Consider the following 20115-nt stretch of genomic DNA (forward strand, 5'->3'; position numbering starts at 1 on the left):
GCATATATGATTGAGCTAGTACAAGAAGGAAACCAATAACAAGATAATGCATGTTTGCGATTGATGTTGAATAGCACATTCCACCCGATTGAGGTTTTGGACAAACTGATTGGTGCATGCAATTCCATATGGTCACTAAGCAAAATATTTTGGCTTCAAGACCCGCTGACGCAATTTTAAATACTTTCGGCTGCCGTTCAGGCCCGAGGTAGCAACACGTGATGAGTGTTGAATACAAGTGCATTGCACTTGCACACGCTGCCCATTATCTTGAGGTTTTCAGAGCATCTCTAGCAGACCCCGTATAATGCCGACCCGTAAAACTTGTTTACAGTTAGCGGAAAATGGGTTTTGCGGGGCGGCGCAGGCTGCGGCCGAGCAGACCCTGCAGGGTCTGCTCGACCGCAGCGACGCGGAATATGCTCTTTTACGGGTCGGCTACGCAGGGTCTGCTCGGCCGCAGCCTGCGTCGCCCCGCAAACCGAAAACCCCCGATAAGCGAATTTGACAGCGATTCCAACAATTGAGTTGAAATTCGAACAATAAAACATAATTCGCGCACAATTAAAAGCATAGTTTTGTAGGACAAACGCAAAAGGCTTTCATGCAAAAGCGACGACCATGTCCATCATCATCTTGGTCGATTTTCACCCTTCATCATGATCTTCACTCCGCACCACCTGCATCGATGCCATCGCCGCCCCCGAATCCATCGTCAGCACTTGTTCCAACTCCGGCACCGAAAGCATCGCCAGGCGCACTGAATGCATCAGCAACATTGGTTCCAAATCCCGATGAGAAAACATCGCCGACACTGTAACACGCACCAGCCGCCGCAAGCATCCTCCACTTCAAGATGTCTCTCCTTGCCATATCATGCCATTCTTTAGTGATGTCGTCCCTGTTAGCGCGGTTCAATGTCATGATCCTATTCTCTTCGGCAAGAAGCTTTGACATGGCTTTGTTCTCAGCGGCACGTGCTCTTCTCTCCTCAATGGCCGTCTTGCGCAACCCCTCGTCCTTGAGCAATTGCCACTACTCTTGCTTCTCTCGTGCCTTCTTCTCCGCCAACTCTTTATTTGTCTTCAATGTCTTCACTAACATCAACTCATTTGATTGCACCATGGCATCTATCTTGTCCCGCAAGCTCGATGCTTCGTGTTCCCTCTTGATCTTCTCCTTTTGTCTTCTTGTCACCATCAGGCTTGTTCAAGTTTCTTGGGCCATCATCATCTTCATCTTCATCCATGTTCGTAAGTGAACCTCTCTTCGGTGGGGATTCTTTGTCAATCAACTTCCACTTGTCGCACTCTTTGAGCAAGTCCCAACAATGCTCTAGTTTAAAAAAAATTGCCTTCGGAAGCTTCCATGTCTTTGTATCTTTGTTGGGCAATTTTCTCCTACACAATTAAAACAAAGTCAAATGATGCAATCACTTCATATGGCACAAATGATGTGCACAACTTGGGACGTGAAAATGAACTCACATAGTCGGCATCCACGGTTCCACTTGGAGGTGCATTGCGAACTTGTTCCAAGCAAGCAGCCCAATGGCTACAAATCGGCTTGATCACGTCTCAACGACCTTGGAGTGACCGAAAGGTCCGTGGAGTCCTATTGGGATGCTTCCCCATCATGCGGAAGTATGGATCTTCGATTCTTTGCCAATACCTCTTGTTGGTTTGAGATGTACCCGTGCAAGCATCAAGGGACACCGCACTCCAAGCCTTGATCAAGATTTGATCTTCCAACATCGTATAGTTCTTCGATCTCATGCTTTTTTTGCTTCCGCTTGCTCATACGCCCCCTCATCTACCTCCTCCACTTCATCTTCACCACCGTGATCATCCACGCCACCCTCCATTTCATTGTAATCGAAATCAGCGAACAGGGCTTGATCGATGTCGACGATGTTGGTGTCCAACAAGTTCACCAACTCAGCAGTGGCGTTGTTCGAACCACCGCTACAATGAGTGACATCAAGTCACGAGCTACCACAATGGCGAAAAGCGAAGCAAGTACAAGGCATCGAAGATGCATACCTTCTGGCCATTTCATCGAACACCTCGCATGCGGTGGAAGCAGCGCCGTTGTACGGCGTTGTCGGGGAACATCATGCCGGGGCAGAGGGAGTGGACGAAGGCGCTGGCCTTTTCATAGGAACCTTTTTGCGCTTCACGCCGAAACCTTGCCCACCTTCTCCGCCGGCGGCCGGGTAGATCGCGCAGCGGTGGCGGCGCCCGGCGTGTGTGCCTTTCTGGCGGGGCCAGCAGGATTGCCGCCCTGCACGACAACGTTGCCCTGCCGCTTGCGGGCGGGCGCAGTGGTGCCTTGGGAGATGGCAGGGGCGACATGACCGGCGACGAGATCCTTCAGAGGGCATTGCGCGTGCGCGACCTCCACGGTGACGAAGGACGGCTGGGAGGCTTCCATGACAGAGAAGAATGGCCGGGGAAGATGGACCGGAGCGGGTGGTGGCCGGGGAATGGCGGCCGAGTGGAAATTTCCCTCGCGCCAAATCTCGCTGCGGATAGGGGGCGAGCTCGGGTCGGCCTCCCACTCCGTGAATCTAAAGGTTGAGGAAGAACTTTTGCCGTGTCCCGCAAAAAAAATTATGGGTCGGACGTGTTTGTCTGGTCTGACCAGGCAGCATTTTTCGTGCCGACCCGTATTTTGGTGGTCGCCGCATCACCGCTTCGCTGAAGTGTAGCTGCGGCCCGCCGTCGCCGCACGCCGCTGCCCCTTGTTGTGGGCTACCACGCCGTGCCACCGCGTCACCACACCGCCTCTCAGCGGCGGCATCATGCATGTCACTGACTGGCGGGCCGTAGGCCATTATCTAGTTTTGTTGAATATAAAATAAAATATAAATAGATTTAGGGGAAGAAGTTTTACGGGATCTAACAAAAGTAGCTCTCAAGAGACTTCCCTAAAATTTTAAGGACGTCCTGTAAAAGCACTTTTACAGAAAAATTTCTAAGGGAACAGTTAGAGTTGCTCTTAGATATGCACTAAACCTATGTAATAAAATAAAATCATCAAGAAAAGAACTGCCATTATAAGGGGTATCTCTAATGCTGACCCTCAAACCTCCTGCAACCGTCCGGACCGCGTTGTCCAGACCGCGGAAGCCATCAGCGCGGTCATGTATCGGTCCGCGACGTGGTCCGGATGCGTTTTATCCCGCAAACCGAAGACAAACGCGTGGGCGGTTTGCGGAGTCTAGACCGATCCCAAGCCCGCTTCTAACCACCCCGGCCCACCAAAAACCCCTCCTCCACCCGCGCTTCCCGCTCGGCACCAGCTACCCACATTCATGCTGCTATAGAGCACGCCGCTCCACACTGAAGGAGGTTCAGGGCGGACGGGGCCTCTCACCACCTCCGCCATTGAAGCGGCGCGCCGCCCGATGGCGCCGCCCGCTGCATGCCCGGCTGAACATGCCTCCTCGCCGCATTCAAACGCCTTCATTAAACCCACGTGGAAGCAGAGAAACCTACTCCGGCCACACGTCCATTCACGAGTGGGCCGACATTAAACGCAACACCGGCCGAGCTCCTCCCATCTGCTCTCTATTTAAACGTGGCCAGACGCCGGACAAGAATCGCACCACTCCGCCACTCCCCATCTCCTCCTTCACCAATTTCTCCACTCTTCCGATGGCATCCGACGAGCCGGAAGAACAGTTCTCCGGCATAAAAGCCGTCTGAGTGGCCTGCCAGCCCGCCGGATACGAGCGAGGAAGCTCGTTACTCCACCTCCCTCGCCTAGCCCAACGGAGCCAGTTGCCGCGCCAAGTCGGCGCGCGGTTCAGCAACTCGCCGCTCGAAGAGCTCGCGGAGGAGTGGCGAGTTGCTCCATCCCGGCATGGCGGGAGCACGGCGGCACGAGCATCGCCTCATCCAGTGCCTGCAACCATGCCATCCGCCGTCGACGCGCGTGTAGCCGCGCCATGCACGCAGAGAAAGAAGCCGGCTACATGGATGTCGACGACTTGACGGCCCGCACGTCCGCGCCTGCCGCTATGATCGAGGAGAGGTAGAACACGGAAATCCGGTGTCGCTTGTATCCCATGGAGGCCACCGCCGGCGCGTTGCCGGCTTGTACAGCTGATGACCTGTCTGGTCTTTATCTCAGACCATCATGGGCACACCCGTCTGGGCTCCACGGAAGCACCTTCCCCTTCGGCTGAAACACCCTCTTTGCCACTCCGATGAGTGGCGTAACCGGACATAGGGGAGATACGGGGGAAGCATATGCCTCCGGGACTCCCGGCAGTCCGGTTAGCGGGATGCCGGACATGGGGAAGACAAAGGGATCCGTTGTGGCCGGCTGTAGAGTAGTGTAGTGTATCTGTGTCATGGGAGTGGAGCTCTGCGTGACTGTATGTGCATATGGTTTTACCTTTTTAGTTAAAATATGTCCAAATTATAAAAAAAATCGTCCGATTTGTATGAAATCCGTCATGTTTATATGAAATCCGGCCGAGTTTGCATGAATTTCATCTGATTTATTGAAAACAGTTTGAAATATATGCGGCTAGTGTTAGATGACGTCCTGCCGCATCCTTCTCCACGGACTGCCTCCTGTCCGCGGACGAATGCGGAAAAAAAAATTGCGGGTTGTCGTTGGAGATGCCCTGAGGCACGTACCAGTTGGAGACTTGCGCATTGGCTGATTAGTGGAGCAATTAAGGAGTGAAGCAACGAGTACGTACGTGTTGAATTAATTAAGAAGGGAGTAGATTACGGTTGCTCGCTCCTTAATGTTTTCCCTTAAAAAAAGTTAAGGAGGGACCAACCATTCATGTGCTTTAGCACAAGGCTACACATTAGTTGTATATATAAATGAAGCCGATTTGTAGCCTTAGATAGATTTTTTTTTTGAACATAGTACAGACGCAAGCGCTCATATACACGCGCATACCCTCATCCTTATGAACGCACACACGCACACCCTACCCCTATGAGCACATCCGAAAAACTGAGCAGGCATATCATCTTGAAATTTATGAAAAGTCACCGTAGCCACCTCGTCGTCGACGGGAACGTCTCCTCCCACTGAATGCGCATCGCCGGAAATACTGAAATAAATTCAGAAATAAATGCGAGCACCAGGATTTGAACCCTGGTGGGCTGGGGATACCACAATTCCTTTAACCATCCAACCACAGATTAGTTCGCCCCTAGATAGATTATCGGTTGGTTAATTTTACACGCTTTTATGTGTCAGCCCCAAAAATAACACGTACTCCGTCCAGACGTGAATATAAGTCGGATATGGGTTTTTAGTTCTTCAGTTTGATAAGCGAAGCATGTGTGATATATGTCACAAAAACATACATGCGTACAAACTTCATGCAATGTTAAATAAAATCATACATTTTTTGCGGTATGTAACACATGTTCGGCTAGTCAAATTAAAGACCTAAAACCCGTATCCAACAAGGAAATACTCATTTGAATGGTGTATACATTACAATGGTACACAAAAGCATCAAAAGAGTGAAATCTCTAGCAATTCCACTGGAGAGGAACGAGGTAAAGTGACACTAAAAGAGACCGATTTACTTGAAAAGAGGGGCAAATTTGACAAAGACAAGCATGCAAATCAGACACCAAAAGAGACTGATTTACTTGAAAAGAGGGGCAAACTTGACAAAGACAAGCATGCAAATCAGGATGCACGACACTCTTGATGTGTGCTCTATACGAGAAAAACCTGGCTTGTAGTACCAAAGGCTTGATTCAGCCTATGCCATCTAGTACGTCAAATGGGACATCTGGTATGTATGATCAACATTTTACCGACACCCCTCACACCTATGCCTATACTTTGCACTACTTTTGCCCTCGGCATCTCGATCGGGCCACCTTTGTGCATTGTTCTTCTTCTATTAGTCTATGGATTTGTCATTCGATAGGAGCTTTATATGTTGCCGCCAACATTACAACAATTGATGCAATCCAACACGCGAGGAGGTTGTTGCACCTATTGATCTAGATGCGAGCAAATGAATTAGTGAGACACATTAACACACGCACTCAACTATTCAAGTTAGGTGGAGTGAATTGTGCTGCATGCCATTTGTTTTCTACTCTCTTGAACATCTATACCAATAAACTAGATAGAAAAAGCAAGACATAAATAATGATATACTCGGTAGTAAACACATATGATCTGGATATCCACACCAAGTGTCATGTTCAATGCACAAGATTTCTTACATACTACATCTTTTGTCCTAGTTACGTCCGGATTGAGAATATGAGTCCATTATATTTGAATATCCTCACCTACGCCCCCACTCCCCTGCGCTGATCCTACATGACATGGCGACACCTATCAAGAGTGCACCGGACCTATCGACTGCCACATACGAAGGTTCTGGCCTTGGTGGATATGGTACACTTCCATAGAGGTCCAACACACCGAGGTAAGCAAATACTAGACTGCATTGGAATTTTGCATGGAGCTCAATGCACTATGTATGTTAGAAGTTCTTCATTCAACACAACTCAAACATGTTGTGTGTGTGTGGTTAGTCTGGAATGCTGAAGGAGGGACATTACTTTGCCATGGATGGCCATCACTTTCCATTGCCTCCCTTTCTTTTCTCCCAAGCACTAACATTGATCTCGTCATTCTTGACGTCCATGGCCCTACACAACTGAAGGCAGCATTTTTTTTCAATATATAGCGGCAAAATAAAGTTGATTGGATTTCTTAGAGCAATGATAGAAATGTTTTACTGTCTAAAAATGCAATAGATGTCATGTCGTCCTCTATTTGAATTTTCAAATGAACAGAGCAATAGCAAATTGACAGTAATAAACACATCCGATTCAATGTGATATGGATACATTATTGGTTTCAATGCACACGTCTTGTTAGATTACCCGTCATCTTATTGAAATGCCGAGCGCCTGAAACGCCGCATATATGAATATAATTGAGCTAGTACAAGAAGGAAACCAATAACACGATGATGCATGTTCACGATTAGAATAACACATTCCACTCGGTTGAGTTTTTGGACAAACTGATTGGTGCATGCATTTCTATACAGTCACGGAGCAAAATATTTTGACTTCAGCATACTGTCGCAATTTTAAATACTTAACTGTGACTGACTTTCGGCTGCATTTTAGGCCCAAGGTGGCAACACGTGATGTGTTGAATACAAGTGCATTGCACACCTCTGCCCATCAACTCGAGGTTTTCAGGTGAACTGACCTGTGGCGAGTGTAGACCGACCCATTGGAGGACAAGTTATCAGGGAGATGAAGGCCCATCTCCACCATTTCCAGGGTTTTAAACTTCAGTTTGCAAGAAGAGGAACAAATATGGCTACACATCTTTGTGCTAGGGAGGCGCTGAAGCTTTATTAGCTCTCTCTCTTTCGATGTAATGTAACCCCTGGTTTCCTGATAGTTGTCGTACAATCAGACTTTGTTCCGCCAAATGTTGAATAAAATGCCTCAAAGGGCGGTTCTAAAAAAGAGGTGAACATGCAATTCTAAACTAACCTACTCACAGACAAACTTCGCTGAGCTTGCAGTTTCATACGTACTACTATGTGCCTTTTCGTTGGAGAAAAGAGCAAGAAGGCCGGTGCTGCGGCTGGGATACCGCACGTAATCCGCAGGCAGAGAGCGACATGGCCAGTTTCCTATGTTTACGTCGAAGACGACACGGGTTTTGCGCTGGTTAAAAACACAAAGCCCTCGCAGCAGTTGCATGCGCCCTAGCTACCCCCGAGCTAACACTGTCCGCTTCGCGCTTTAACGGAATAATTACGTACGTCCGGATGACACTCACTTGACGAGTGGTTCTTCAGCAACCTTCGAAGATGCTTCCCGCAAAAAAAAAAAAAAAAAAAAAAAAAAAAAAAAAAGCAACCTTCGAAGATGTGGCCGGTGATCAAGCCGGTGCATGCATGCCTTCCCAGCCAAACTCAAATTAAGTTACTGAAACTGAAACTGCTAGGTCTAAAAAATTGATGGACTGTTAGTTCTGCGATGTGCCCCTACAGATCATGCATTTTGTGCGGATTCATTCGACGGACGGCAGCAAAGGCGGAGACGTGCACGTACGTGGCCGTGGCGAGCTAGGCCGGATGTGTACAGGACAGGGGTGAGACTAGACTAGCTAGCGCAATGGACGGCTGGCACAGGCGGCGGCGGTCGCTTTCGGGGGCTCTTCTCCCGACTGCGCCCGGGGACTGGTCGGCCACCGCCGGCCGGCCCAACCCCAAAAGGCAAAGGCAGGCAGGCGCGGGGAGTCCACGCGCGGCCGGCGACGGGCCCACGCCGGCGCACACGCCAGCGCGACGTCACCATTACGACGCACTAGCAGGCGACCATCCGTGTCACTATACGGATCAAAGGATGCAATCGAATTCCATCTTGCTCGAATCTCGTGCCCCAGATTTTCCCGGATATGCATTGCACCGTCTGCCTGCGGAGGGTTCACCGAATGAGAATGCTACGAGCTAGGCAGCTATAGCTAGCTAATCGCCGTTGCTTTACACTTAAAAAACCCGGCACATCATGCTTTACTTGTTCGCGAACAATGCCGCTCGCCTCGCTCCAATGATCAAGCCTTTGATGGTTGCCTTGCCTGCCTCTCGAAGCAGCAATGGTCCAGGGGAAAAAGGAAGGGAATAAACTAGCTAGAGCAAACTTTAATCCCAGGCGGCTGGTGATGGCTGGTGTGGTCTTGATATATATTATCCCATTTTAATTATATGATGTATTTTCGCGGTCAATCATGCTGTGATCGATGATGAAGCGCAAAAAAGGGGGCTCTTTGGTTCAATTAAAGGAATTTCATATTATTTTTGTGACCTCTTTTGATCCGTGTGATTTCTAACATACATAAATACATCGAGCTGCCCTCTTTTTTGAGAAAAAATTTATTGCAAAAAATAGAGGATTGAAATGTCACCTACTCTTGGATCTTATAGGATTGGATAGCCTCATAATTAGCACCATATATGTTTGAGTCACCACACGAAATGCCGAAGAACTTATAGCAAGAGTTTTTAGTGGATGGGAACTTCCGTCCAAATTAGCGTATTAAAGAATCATTTGGAAAAATTCTAAAGGATTCAAATCCTAGTCAAACAACCTTAACATGGAAATTTCCGTTAGGATTTAAATATTCCAAGAACAGTTTTGCTAAGTCTCAGTTGACTAAGACTTCGTTATGTCTCAGTCGATGTTATATTCATTTGATCTTGCATGGAGATTCGTACAATTTTTTTCAGTGTTTTTTCTCTTCTTATACTATATCACTTGACTGAGATTTGGTTAAGTCTCAGTCGACTGAGAGCTAGCCACACCCTTCCAAGAATTTGAATTAAAATTCCCCCGCGTCAAAAAAGTTAGGGCCTCTTTGATTCACATGAATTTCTGTCAGTGTTTTCTACCTACAATGATGAACATGCGGCAAGGCAAGAACAGAGAACCCAGAGGGGTGCACACAAGAGAAGGGGTTTACTCAGGTTCAGGCCCTCGAGACGCGGTAATACCTTACTTCATGCCTTTGTGTATTGTATTGGGGTGGGGCGCGGGGGGGGGGGGGGGGGGGGGGGGGGGGGGGGGGGTTTCTATGCCTCGCCTTTTTAATATAGGTGGATGAGGCTAGGGTTACATAGAGTGTGAGTCGGTTATGATATAGTAGTCCTATGGTTGTGATTGGGGTTACCTAGAGTCTGAGTCGGTTATGATCTAGTAGTCCTATACAGTTACATTTGGACATACTTTATATAGTAGAATACACGTCTTGTACAACAAGTTGATGATATGTCCCCGTATGATGGATGGACTCTGAGTTATTGGCCTGGCCCACCCTGTGGCTATTGGGTCGAGTTTGTCCTCCCTGACAATACTAGGGTCATGGCATCGCCAATTTCACACGCGGAAATAATGATGAAAAATAAAGAAATGAGACATCATGACATGCATAATTATACAAGGAATAAAAACACAAGAATGTGTAATAGATGTTGTTTTGTTCTGTCCATAGGTTTTTTTGCAAAAATGTTAGATGTGAAATGGTGTAGAGCACATGTGGTGTGCCACATCGGTGTCGTGCGTCTCGGCTTGGCTGTGTTGTAGCACTTCACTCCCACTTATGCGACATCATGTACCCAAGTTTGAGATATCTAACTTGATGCATGAAAGTGAACTTCATGGACAACTTCTTGTATCAACCGTGCAATTTACTCCTTTTTAATCATGCAAACCAATGATACCCACAATTCATGGTGGGTGCTACACCACTAGAGAAAGACCTAAAATATTTCAGTGGTTTGGAAAACACTCTCTCCTTCAAGAAACTTAAGGTGTGCGCACATTTTAGATGGCCTCTTTTCTAAAAAAATTAAGAATTTGTTGAACAATATGCAAATTATTACTATGTAGTGATAGCAAAAAAAAATTTGAGAGAGATAGAGTGGTAGCAAAACTACTCGCAAAAAAAAGTGAAGCAAATTGATATTGCTGGGCTCTTGTATTAAAAAACGGTCGTGCTAATCATGGCGTTACACTGGGATGGTTGACCACACGCAAACGGCCGGGAACACCGAAAACTCCTCTGCGGTTTCAACACCGCACTCCTTGCTCTCGCGACCAGTTTCAAATCTATGCTCAGCGAGTCAGCAAGGGTCCAAAGTTTTCCCTAGCGGCACTGCATGAGGACGTGCGGTGTTTGACTTGATCGGCACATAGCCGCGTGACTCACTCTACACATATGCGTACACTCTCTGCCTAGCTATCCAGCCAGCCAAATATTCTAATCCCATCAACGAAAAATCCAGGAACGGACGAGAGCATAAACTAGCCACTGCACCCCCATCAACCCAAAGGTCAGAGCTCACAAGTCATCACAAAGTCAGAGCCCCCTCGATCGTGCTCCTACCCTTCACTCCCCAGCCAGTACTGTCCCAATCCCCCGCAGCTCGATCGACCCGCGTATATAAATCATTGATTGTTTCCCTCCACTACACCGATCGATTGAGATGGCGGAGGAGTGGTGGGGCTCCGCACGAACCGGCGGCGACGCGCTCTCGGCGTGCTCCGCGACGCCTACCGGCTCAGAGATCAGCGGGACTTCGGGGATGAGTTCGGGGCCCGCAGGTTTACCGGACTCTGCCGCCGCCGCCGCCGCCTCGCCGTTCTTCCTCGCTGATCCGCACATGGATTGGACGCAATCCTTCATGTAAGTAGCTAGAACTCACTCTAATTAGTCTACCACCTTCCGTATCTATTTCGCTCCATGGTCGATCCGTACATGATACTTCTCTGATTCTCTCTGCCATCGGTGCATGGCTAGCAGGGCCGGGAAAGTAGGAGCGGCGGCCGACGCTCCGACGAGCTTCAACGCGTTGCTCCACCTGCAAGGCGACGCGAGCCGCCAGTTCCTGCTCGATCAGGCGGAGCATCCGCCTCCCGTTCTGGCTACCCCGTACACCGGCGGCGCGTCGCATCAGGGGTCCGTGTACGCGGACGGACTGTACGGCTCCAGCTTGGCCAGCAGCTACGGTGACACGCAGGCCGCCGCGACGACGAAGCCGTTCTCGCAGCAGCAGCACCACCACCACCAGTTCCCAGATTTCTTCAGCTCGACGGGGCTCTTTGGTGCGCCGGCTCCGACCCAGAGGTCACCGCAGCCTCTCCTGCAGGCTCTAGAGCCCAAACTCCTCAAGGTATTCGCATCGCTAGCACCAAATAGCTAGTAGGAAGTTATGAGCTAGGGTTCCTTATGACATGGTTTCTAACTTTGGATGCAGTCTAGCACTGAACCTGCGGCTCAGGACGCCTGCTCGTCGTCATCGGCGACGAGAAGGAGCAGCGCGGCCCCTCCGGCAGCGAAGAAGCCCCGGACAGAAACGCCGATGCCGACTTTCAAGGTACGCACCGGCCGGTGGCGACCCCATATACAATTGATCGTTCTTCCACATATATCTGTCACGTCAGTTCAAATATATTTATCCTCTCTGCCATCAAATGATCGAGCTATATAAGCCTATAATGCCTACTTGATATATTGCTTTTGAATAGAATTTGCCGTGTGTCTGGCAGGTGAGGAAAGAGAAGCTCGGGGACAGAGTCACCGCGCTCCAGCAGCTGGTCTCGCCTTTTGGAAAGGTTTCCTTTCCACCCTCCTACTTCCTTTCTGTTTTCCCTCCATTATTAGCTTAGTAGAGTACGTAACTTTCTTTTCGCTTCTGTTTATACTATATTGCTGTGCAATTCGCCTGTAAGTTGCTGAGTATTTGCACCTTTTTGATCGATGCCCGGCCCCGCCCTTTAGACGGACACGGCATCGGTTCTTCACGAGGCCATCGGATACATCAAGTTCCTTCACGATCAAGTTGCCGTGAGTACCAAAATTCCCTAAGCAACCCCTAGCTCATTATAGATGCTCCAAGGCCCAAGCTTTGTTTTCGCTTACTTATTGCAGATTCCCAAACAGCTAGTAGCTGGCACAAGTAATCTTTTCATGATGAACACGTACGCCATTAACTGGGTTTATCATCTCTGCATGCAGTCTCTGAGCTCTCCCTACTTCATCAGGTGTAGTGGCGGTCCGGTGCAGCTCCAGCACAAACAGGTACCAGTATATTCCTATTGCAGCGCTTTTTGTTTAATTTCCTCTCACTTATGAATTGCATTTTTCTCATGAACTAGGCTTCGGATGGTGACGCCGGCGAGGCGAAGGAGGACCTGCGGAGCCGCGGCCTGTGCCTTGTCCCGGTGGCGAGCACTTACACGATGGCCAGCGAGACGGCGGCACCGGAGTTCTGGCACCCTACCTTCGGAGGCACGTTTCATTGATTCTAATAAGATCCATAGACATGCAAGTAGTATCTAGCACATTATAGCCAACTCAGCTAGCTAGGCAGCCATGCATATATGTGTGCGTGTGATTGTGTGTGTGTGTGCGTGCGTGTGTCGGTTAAGCAATGTGTACTCATGGTCTCATGCCACACCACTAAATCACAGTGTTGAAGCAAAAGCGGGAAATAGCTTTTAAGCGCAATCAGCAATGTGCCGACAAAGTCAAATCATGTGTATATATTGGATCGAAGAAAACCTGAAGAGCGGTAAAAAAGGAAATAAATTTGAAGAGAATTATATGCACTAGGAAATTAGTAAAACGTAACCACTTTGCACATGACGTTTAACTTTTTGATCCTTGCATGATTGATGATCCGAAGGTCTAGCTCCACGCAGCGGACATGATGAAAGAACACGGTGAATCGTCGTATAAAAATAGTTCAAGGACCTACATGACACCTCTGAAATAGTTTGAGGACCTAGATGACACTTTTCATAGTTTGAGGACCTACATGACACAATTGAAATAGTTTGAGGACCTAGGATGCACTTCACTCCCCGTGGAGCCGGCCTTGAACTATACTTCAGAGGTGTCACATATATACACACTTATTACACTTCAACTTGAGCAGTGCGCTTACTTTTTTTTTTAGTTTTTTGGAAAGGAGGTTAAACCCCTGGCCTCTGCACCATCGTGGTCCTCAAACTCTCAAAAGGGCTGTTTTGATTCCCTAAACGCAGGTTTGCACCTTATTTTGGTCGAAATCACAATTTTTTTGGCAACTCTGGAACACGTGGACATGGATGATGACCCGAGTTACAGACGTGGCATCCACCATGCCGGGGGAGCAAGTTCCCTAGCTACGAGATTGTTCAATAGCATATTTGTTTTGCTTTTTGCCCTCATTGTTCAACGAAGCATACTCATTTGCCCTATGCTTCCATAATGAACTCTAGAGGAAAAGAAGGGGTGAGGTGACAGTGAGGATCGTCGAAGGGAGACAGTTTGGTGACTTATGGACTGGAGTGTCAGAGAGAGGTGGGGAATACTTGGGCATTAAACCCGATCGGACCTAAATGCAAAATAAAATAAAATCGCATGCCCTTGATGTGCATAAAATTGCAACCTTGACAATCTTCCATGTCCATGTGTGCCATATTTGCCGTGAAATTGTGATATTTTAATCGAACTGGAGCTCCAAATAGACTAAGGATCAAAATTGCGCCATTTTAGGAGTCTTGTAATTAGCTATATTTTATTTCTATATCTTCATATGACCCGAAATGGCCAGACTTCCCCGCCATGTTGCGATGGAACAAAAGTATCAAGGGCCAACTGTCCAAGGAGAGGTTTTAGCTGAGACATACAAAGTTTGCCCAACAAAACTTACCCAAAAAAAAAGTTTACTCAACAAAATGCTAGGGAGGAGATACCTCACAAACAAAAACACTGAAGATTTTTTTCTTGGATATATTAAACACAGAGATATTTGTTGGAACATGTAATGTGGAAAAGGGGAATCATGTGCTATAGTATTTATTTAAGCAACTTTCCAAGGGAACAATGCCATTCTTAATCCGTACTGTATTGACAGGTTGGGGTGGGAGGGAATGTTGGAAGGGGAACTTGTGCTTAAAGAGCAATGCTACATCAACGAGATTTTACTTAAGCTTTACGGAAAGATATTGACCTGGCAATCTTTGATTGGATTAAGAGGGAGGTTGGGGCCCCACCCCGCTGAAAATCAAGGGGGCGATGGAGAGTATTAGGGGAAAACCCCGTAACAGCCCCGTGTGTTTAGCATTTTTGATGTTTAAATCTGGAAGCAAAACTAGTGTTGGTTTTAGATGCAGTTGGTGTGGTTCATTCTCTAATAGTACAAACGATTAATCAAGTAAAATGTATAATTCATGATACTTCCTCCGTTTCATAATTCTTGTCGTAGTTCTTAATTCAAGGGAGTCCAAATTATATGCCGCGTTCTTTAAAAATAGTGTGCTACTATGATAGTGGATCACTTGTTTAAGTTCTAGGAGTACCAAGTGTCCCCTAACAACATGTCCGCACTAATTGCTTGGTGTACGAACTTGTTCCTTTTTAATTATTTGATTGAGGATTTTTAAATTTTTGATGAAATTTGTTCCTTTTTATTTGTATCTAACTTTTGTTACTAGATGTGACGCAACTATGACGACCGCTGTGCGCCTGCCCCATCATCTCTCACGTGCAAAGTCTAAGATTCTTGACATATATGTTTATGTTATGTGCTCTTGATTATTCATGTCTTGACCTAGCTACTATGTAGGAGTATGTTATCTGGAGTTTAATCCATGCATCCACATATGTAATGAAACAATGAATCGATGCTAGCAGCTAGACATAGTAGATCATGCCGACTTCGATGAGGCTGATGTGCGGTATGTTGAGCGCCACGGCGGGGCCCCGGGAGTTCTTCCGGAGGAAGTTGTAGGCTATGTCGATGGTGAACTTCTTGAACACGTTGGAGCTCTTCCTGGCCTTGATGTACGAGTGGCCCATGATGTAGGCAACGCCGGCGTGCTTGGCCTCCACGATGGCGGCCAGCTCCGCCTTCACCTCCGGGTCCACGTGCTCGCCCGCCAGGTCCGAGAGCTCGAACCGCACGCGCTGCCGCCGGCCGCCGTACGCCGCCCCCGCCGGGGACTCGGCCTCGTAGATGGCCTGCAGCGACTCCAGCGTGTCCGACTTGTCACCGTCCGTGGCCGCCGTGGCCGCGCGCACCACGAGGCTCTCCTCGTCCGCCGGCTCCTGCACCAGCAACCGCCCCGTCCGCGCCAGGTCGCCGGGCCGCCGCACCACGGACATCCGGCCCTCCACGGCCGACGCGGCGCCGTCGCTGGGGCGGTTGTCGGCGGCCTCCATGTGCACGAACTCGGCGATGCGGAGCACCAGGTCGTTCTCGAAGTCGCTCTCCTCGCCCAGCACGTCCTTGTAGCCGTAGCGGACGACGCAGCGGAACATGTGGAAGTCGCGCGGGCCGATGCGGCCCACCAGGTGCCGCTCCTCGGGGCACACGTGCGGGACGGGCACGGCCTTGACGCACACGAAGACGAGCACCTGGTGGAACGCCGGCAGGTTGGTGACGAAGTGCGAGAAGACGGCCGGCACGCCGCTGGCCAGCTCGCTGTAGATGAGGCCGATGCCGGGGACGCGCACGATGCCCAGGCTGGGGCCCAGCGCGTGGATCCACCGCAGGGACACCTTGTTCTGCACGTCGAACGAGTGCTTCAGCCGCGTGCCGTAGTGCCACGTGTACATGATGGCCACGAACTGCAGCGACAGCGCCAGCGGCAGCCACCCGCCCTGCGGCACCTTCATCAGCGCCGCCGACAGGTACGCCGCCTCCACCACGCCGAAGGCCAGCAGGAAGAGCGTCGCCATGATGAAGCCCAGCTGCCACACGAAGATGATCACCAGCGTCATGAGGAGCGTGGTGACCACCATCACGCCGGAGCACGCCATCCCGTATGCGTTGCCGATGAGCATGGTGTCGCGGAAGCCGACGGTGACGCCGAGGCAGACGAGCATGAGGAGCCAGTTGATCTCGGGGCTGTAGATCTGCCCGGGGATGAGGCTGGAGGTGTGCACGATCTTGACGCGCGGGAAGCAGCCAAGCGCCATGCACTGCCGCACGATGGAGAAGGTGGCCGTGATCACCGCCTGGCTGCCCACGATCGAAGCCAGCGTCGCGACCACCAGCACCGGCCAGAACAACTGCACTGCACCCACATTCCATTCATGTCGGGATCACACATATCCACAGTGCATCGTCATAATAGACACTTTGATTTTTGTGCGTGGAGCGAATGTGAGTAGGGGGGCAGTTCTCTTGGCAATTTTAAAAATAAGCCGCCTCCTCTTTAGCTTTTCTCGTAAGCCTTTTGGGGCTTTTAAACGAGTAGGGCGTTTTGGGGCTTTTAAACAAGTACAACTTCAATTTATTTATTTATCTTTTTTGTGGAGTCAACTTCAGTTTATTAGCGCGAAGTGCACTTTTTGAATGAGCTAGGGTTTAAGAAAATCTGAATCGATTGAGATCTAGCAAAATAGATTTTAATTACCGGGTATAGACTTGAAGAAGATGAAGTGGATATCGCATTCGGGGGTTTTGGACAGGAAGGCCGCCTGTCCCATGTACTGCAGCACCAAACATGGGTAGATCAGGCCCACAAAGGCCACCTGTCAGTGATAATAATGGTTCATTTGATTTTCCAGAAAACCTTTCATAGTGGGATATCATAATGCAGTTCATGTAGTTTCATGCATTGTCCACTAGACATATCGCTGAAATCAGCATAATACTAGTGGAAGAAAGGAGGTGTGTAAAATAATGGATGATGTGGTACTATATTTTAATATAAAATAATAAATAAGGGCATGTTTGTTATCAAATTATAATACTATACATTATGAAGATAGTTTCGTACATTAGTACTATGCATATGGTACTATAAATGTATGATATTTCCCATTATGACCCGTTGAAGTGGTCAGTTGACCTCTTAACCAAGCTGGATGCTTAATTATCATGACGCCATTGTCATGATAAAAGCAAAACAGAGTATTAAGTTATCAACAAATACAGCTTGGGAACCATGCGGATGTACCCTTATGGATGTTGCTGTGAAGTGGCCAAGGTCTGCAAACATAGCCTCCGTGCCTGCAACGCATATATTAAAAGATCAACTGATTCAATTAAGGTACCCACTCCGTTCCATAATGTAGCGCATACAACTTTTTTTAAAAGTCAAACCTCACAAACTTTGACTAAATTCACGAAAAAAACATTTACACCTAAAATGCCAAACATATATCATTAGATTCATCATAAGATATACTTTCATATTTTATGTATTTGGTATTATAGATATTAATAGTTTTCTCTATAAATTTTTTTATCAAAGTTTGACTTTATAAAAAAAATCTATACACACTACATGGAATAGAGGGAGTAATAAACAAGGCAGTTCGTATGAAGATATGATGTATTACATTGCATGCATGCCATTGTTGGTACCTGTCATGGAGAGCAGCACCCCTCCGAGTGCAATCCAGCCCTCTCTGCCGGTCCTCATGAAGAACCTGACGAGGTAGGTGGGAGAGAGCGCGTAGAACACCCTGGGATTCCACACGATGATGTTGTAGACGCCGGTGCCCCCCAGGAGGAGGAGCCAGGTGACGATGACCGGCGCGAAGAGGAAGGCGACGCGGTGCGTCCCCCAGTGCTGCAGCGTGAAGAGGCACACCAGCACGATGCACGACAGGATCACCACCTCACCTGCTCTCTTTTTCAGAGGGCCGGCAAATTAGCAGCAAGCAACGATGGCTGATGGTTCCAGTAAGTGAGAAACCTTTGTTCCGATAAGTATAAATCTTTGTTGCAGCATGGACTAGCAGTGATGCGAGCACTCACCGTTTGTTAGGGTGTGTGAATGGACCTGCAGACCGGAGAACGACGACATCACTGCGAGGATCGAACAAGATCAGCAGCAGGCAGGCATTGAGATCAAAGTAATTAAGTACTGTAGCGGCGGCTAGCAGCAGACTGGAAACACGCACCGGACATGGCCGGGGTGAGGACGCCGTCGCCGATGACGAGGGAGGCGCCGAAGAGGACGGTGAGGAGGAGGCAGGTGCGCGACTTGCTGTGGTTCTCGAGGAAGCGGCGGAGAGCGCGCAGGATGGCCGTGTCCTGCGGCGCGTAGCCCGGCTTGTGGTAGGTGGAGAGCTCCTCGTCGGCGGCCTGCTGGTTGGGCATCAGGCTGATCTTGGCGTGCCGCACCAGCAGCGAGTAGAGCGCGAAGGTGCCGCCCTCGCCGTTGTCGTCGGCGCTGAGCACGATGAAGACGTACTTGAGGAGCGGGATGAGGGTGATGGTCCAGAAGACGAGCGAGAAGACGCCGAAGATGGTCTCCTCGTCCTCGAACCGCCGGAGCGAACCGGCGAAGGTGCTCTTGTACACGTACAGCGGCGACGTGCTCAGGTCGCCGTACACCACGCCGCAGCTCTGGTACGCCAGGAGCAGCACGTGCTTGTAGTAGGATCTCCAGTGCCTCTCCTGCAGCATCCATCGTCAATTTTTGCCACTCAATGGCGAATAGCAATCGATCACCGCAATCGACTGCTTACATTTGCATGTTCATCATATTGAGCTCATACTACTCTTTCACGCTCGGAGTAAGCTATTTTTAGTGGGGTGCTACGAACTGCTGGTGGAAAAAAATGCTTATTAAGATTTCTGAGCTAGTTCTCCGCGGCATGCAATGGTTAATATTTTCCTTCATGCATGATCGATGTTGCGATAAGCTATTGACATTGTGTTGTTGCAGAAGATATACTACTTGGTATCAACTTGATATTTTATATTGATCTTTACATAGAAAAAAAAAGCCATCCATCCAAGTGTCCCTTCCATTCATCAAATGTTCTTGTTCATCCTCTTACAGTTGGTGCTAACATAGCATTCGAATCCGGAACCCATGAGAAATTTGATGAATCAACATTTCCATCAAATTCCCGGAGAGGGGGGAGGGGCACATATAGTGTAGATTCATCGCTAGATGGGTGCATGAGTTCTACATGAAAATTCCACCACAAATTGTCCTTGGCACAAATATGGTAGAACAAGATTTTTTTTATTGTTGGTCATATGCCTAGACCTAAATTGGTAATGGATTCTTGCAATTGAAAGCCTCGAAATACACCACCGTTCTTGAGGACAAGGAAGGATAGCTCACTCACCGGGTTCCCATGCGGGTAGTCGTCGGCAGGGTACAGGTCGGCGATGTTCTCCGGCGAGATGCCCCTTTCGCAATCCATCGAGTGCATTTTATTCAGGGATGAAGAAGGGAGTCGGGAGTGGCCGGAACATACCCAGACTCACAAACTATGACGCGTACTCACTGATTTTGCATGTCATGTCCCTCTATTTTTAACCATATGGATGGATGTGCTAGCACTCGGAGTGTTCTTGGAGAGAAATGAGGGAGGGAAGAGAGCGCACTACCCGATTTCTTAGGAGGACGTTGACAGTTCTAGGCTTCTAGCTGCATGTAGAGGTGAAGTTGCAACTTGTAAAAACTGAGCACATTGGTTGCATGTACATGTGCTTTGTTGCGTCTCCTTGGTCACGTCAACTCTCTTTATTTTTCTTACTTTTGATTTTTTTTCCTTTTTTATTGTGTGTATCTGTAATGTCTCGACTAGGTTTTGATATTGTGGTATCGC

General features: G+C 48.6%; 2 protein-coding genes across 3 annotated transcripts; one reads left to right on the top strand and one right to left on the bottom strand.

Annotated features, from left to right (window-relative positions):
- The first annotated feature begins 10807 nt into the window (after positions 1-10807).
- LOC109783852 (uncharacterized) lies at positions 10808-13075 on the top strand. Its single transcript, XM_020342438.4, has 7 exons — positions 10808-11226; positions 11344-11713; positions 11798-11917; positions 12090-12155; positions 12322-12387; positions 12559-12621; positions 12699-13075. Exons 1-7 carry the CDS (start codon positions 11027-11029, stop codon positions 12843-12845), a joined length of 1032 nt encoding a protein of 343 aa, XP_020198027.1. The 5' UTR covers positions 10808-11026; the 3' UTR covers positions 12846-13075.
- Positions 13076-13301: 226 nt separating this feature from the next.
- Positions 13302-19083, bottom strand: LOC109783854 (probable potassium transporter 3). Of its 2 annotated transcripts, none has more exons than XM_040388945.2 (6): positions 18448-19083; positions 18302-18352; positions 17954-18166; positions 17496-17548; positions 16950-17067; positions 13302-16607 (listed from the first exon to the last, which is right to left on the bottom strand). In XM_040388945.2, exons 1-6 carry the CDS (start codon positions 18953-18955, stop codon positions 15223-15225), a joined length of 2328 nt encoding a protein of 775 aa, XP_040244879.1. In that variant the 5' UTR covers positions 18956-19083; the 3' UTR covers positions 13302-15222. The 2 variants fall into 2 exon arrangements, with proteins under 2 accessions (XP_040244879.1, XP_020198030.2); XM_020342441.3 differs by having other exon boundaries at positions 17906-18166.
- Between the last annotated feature and the right edge of the window lie 1032 nt (positions 19084-20115).

This window comes from Aegilops tauschii, chromosome 1 (genome assembly GCF_002575655.3).
Source record: "Aegilops tauschii subsp. strangulata cultivar AL8/78 chromosome 1, Aet v6.0, whole genome shotgun sequence".
In the NCBI taxonomy this organism is placed as follows: Eukaryota; Viridiplantae; Streptophyta; class Magnoliopsida; order Poales; family Poaceae; genus Aegilops; species Aegilops tauschii.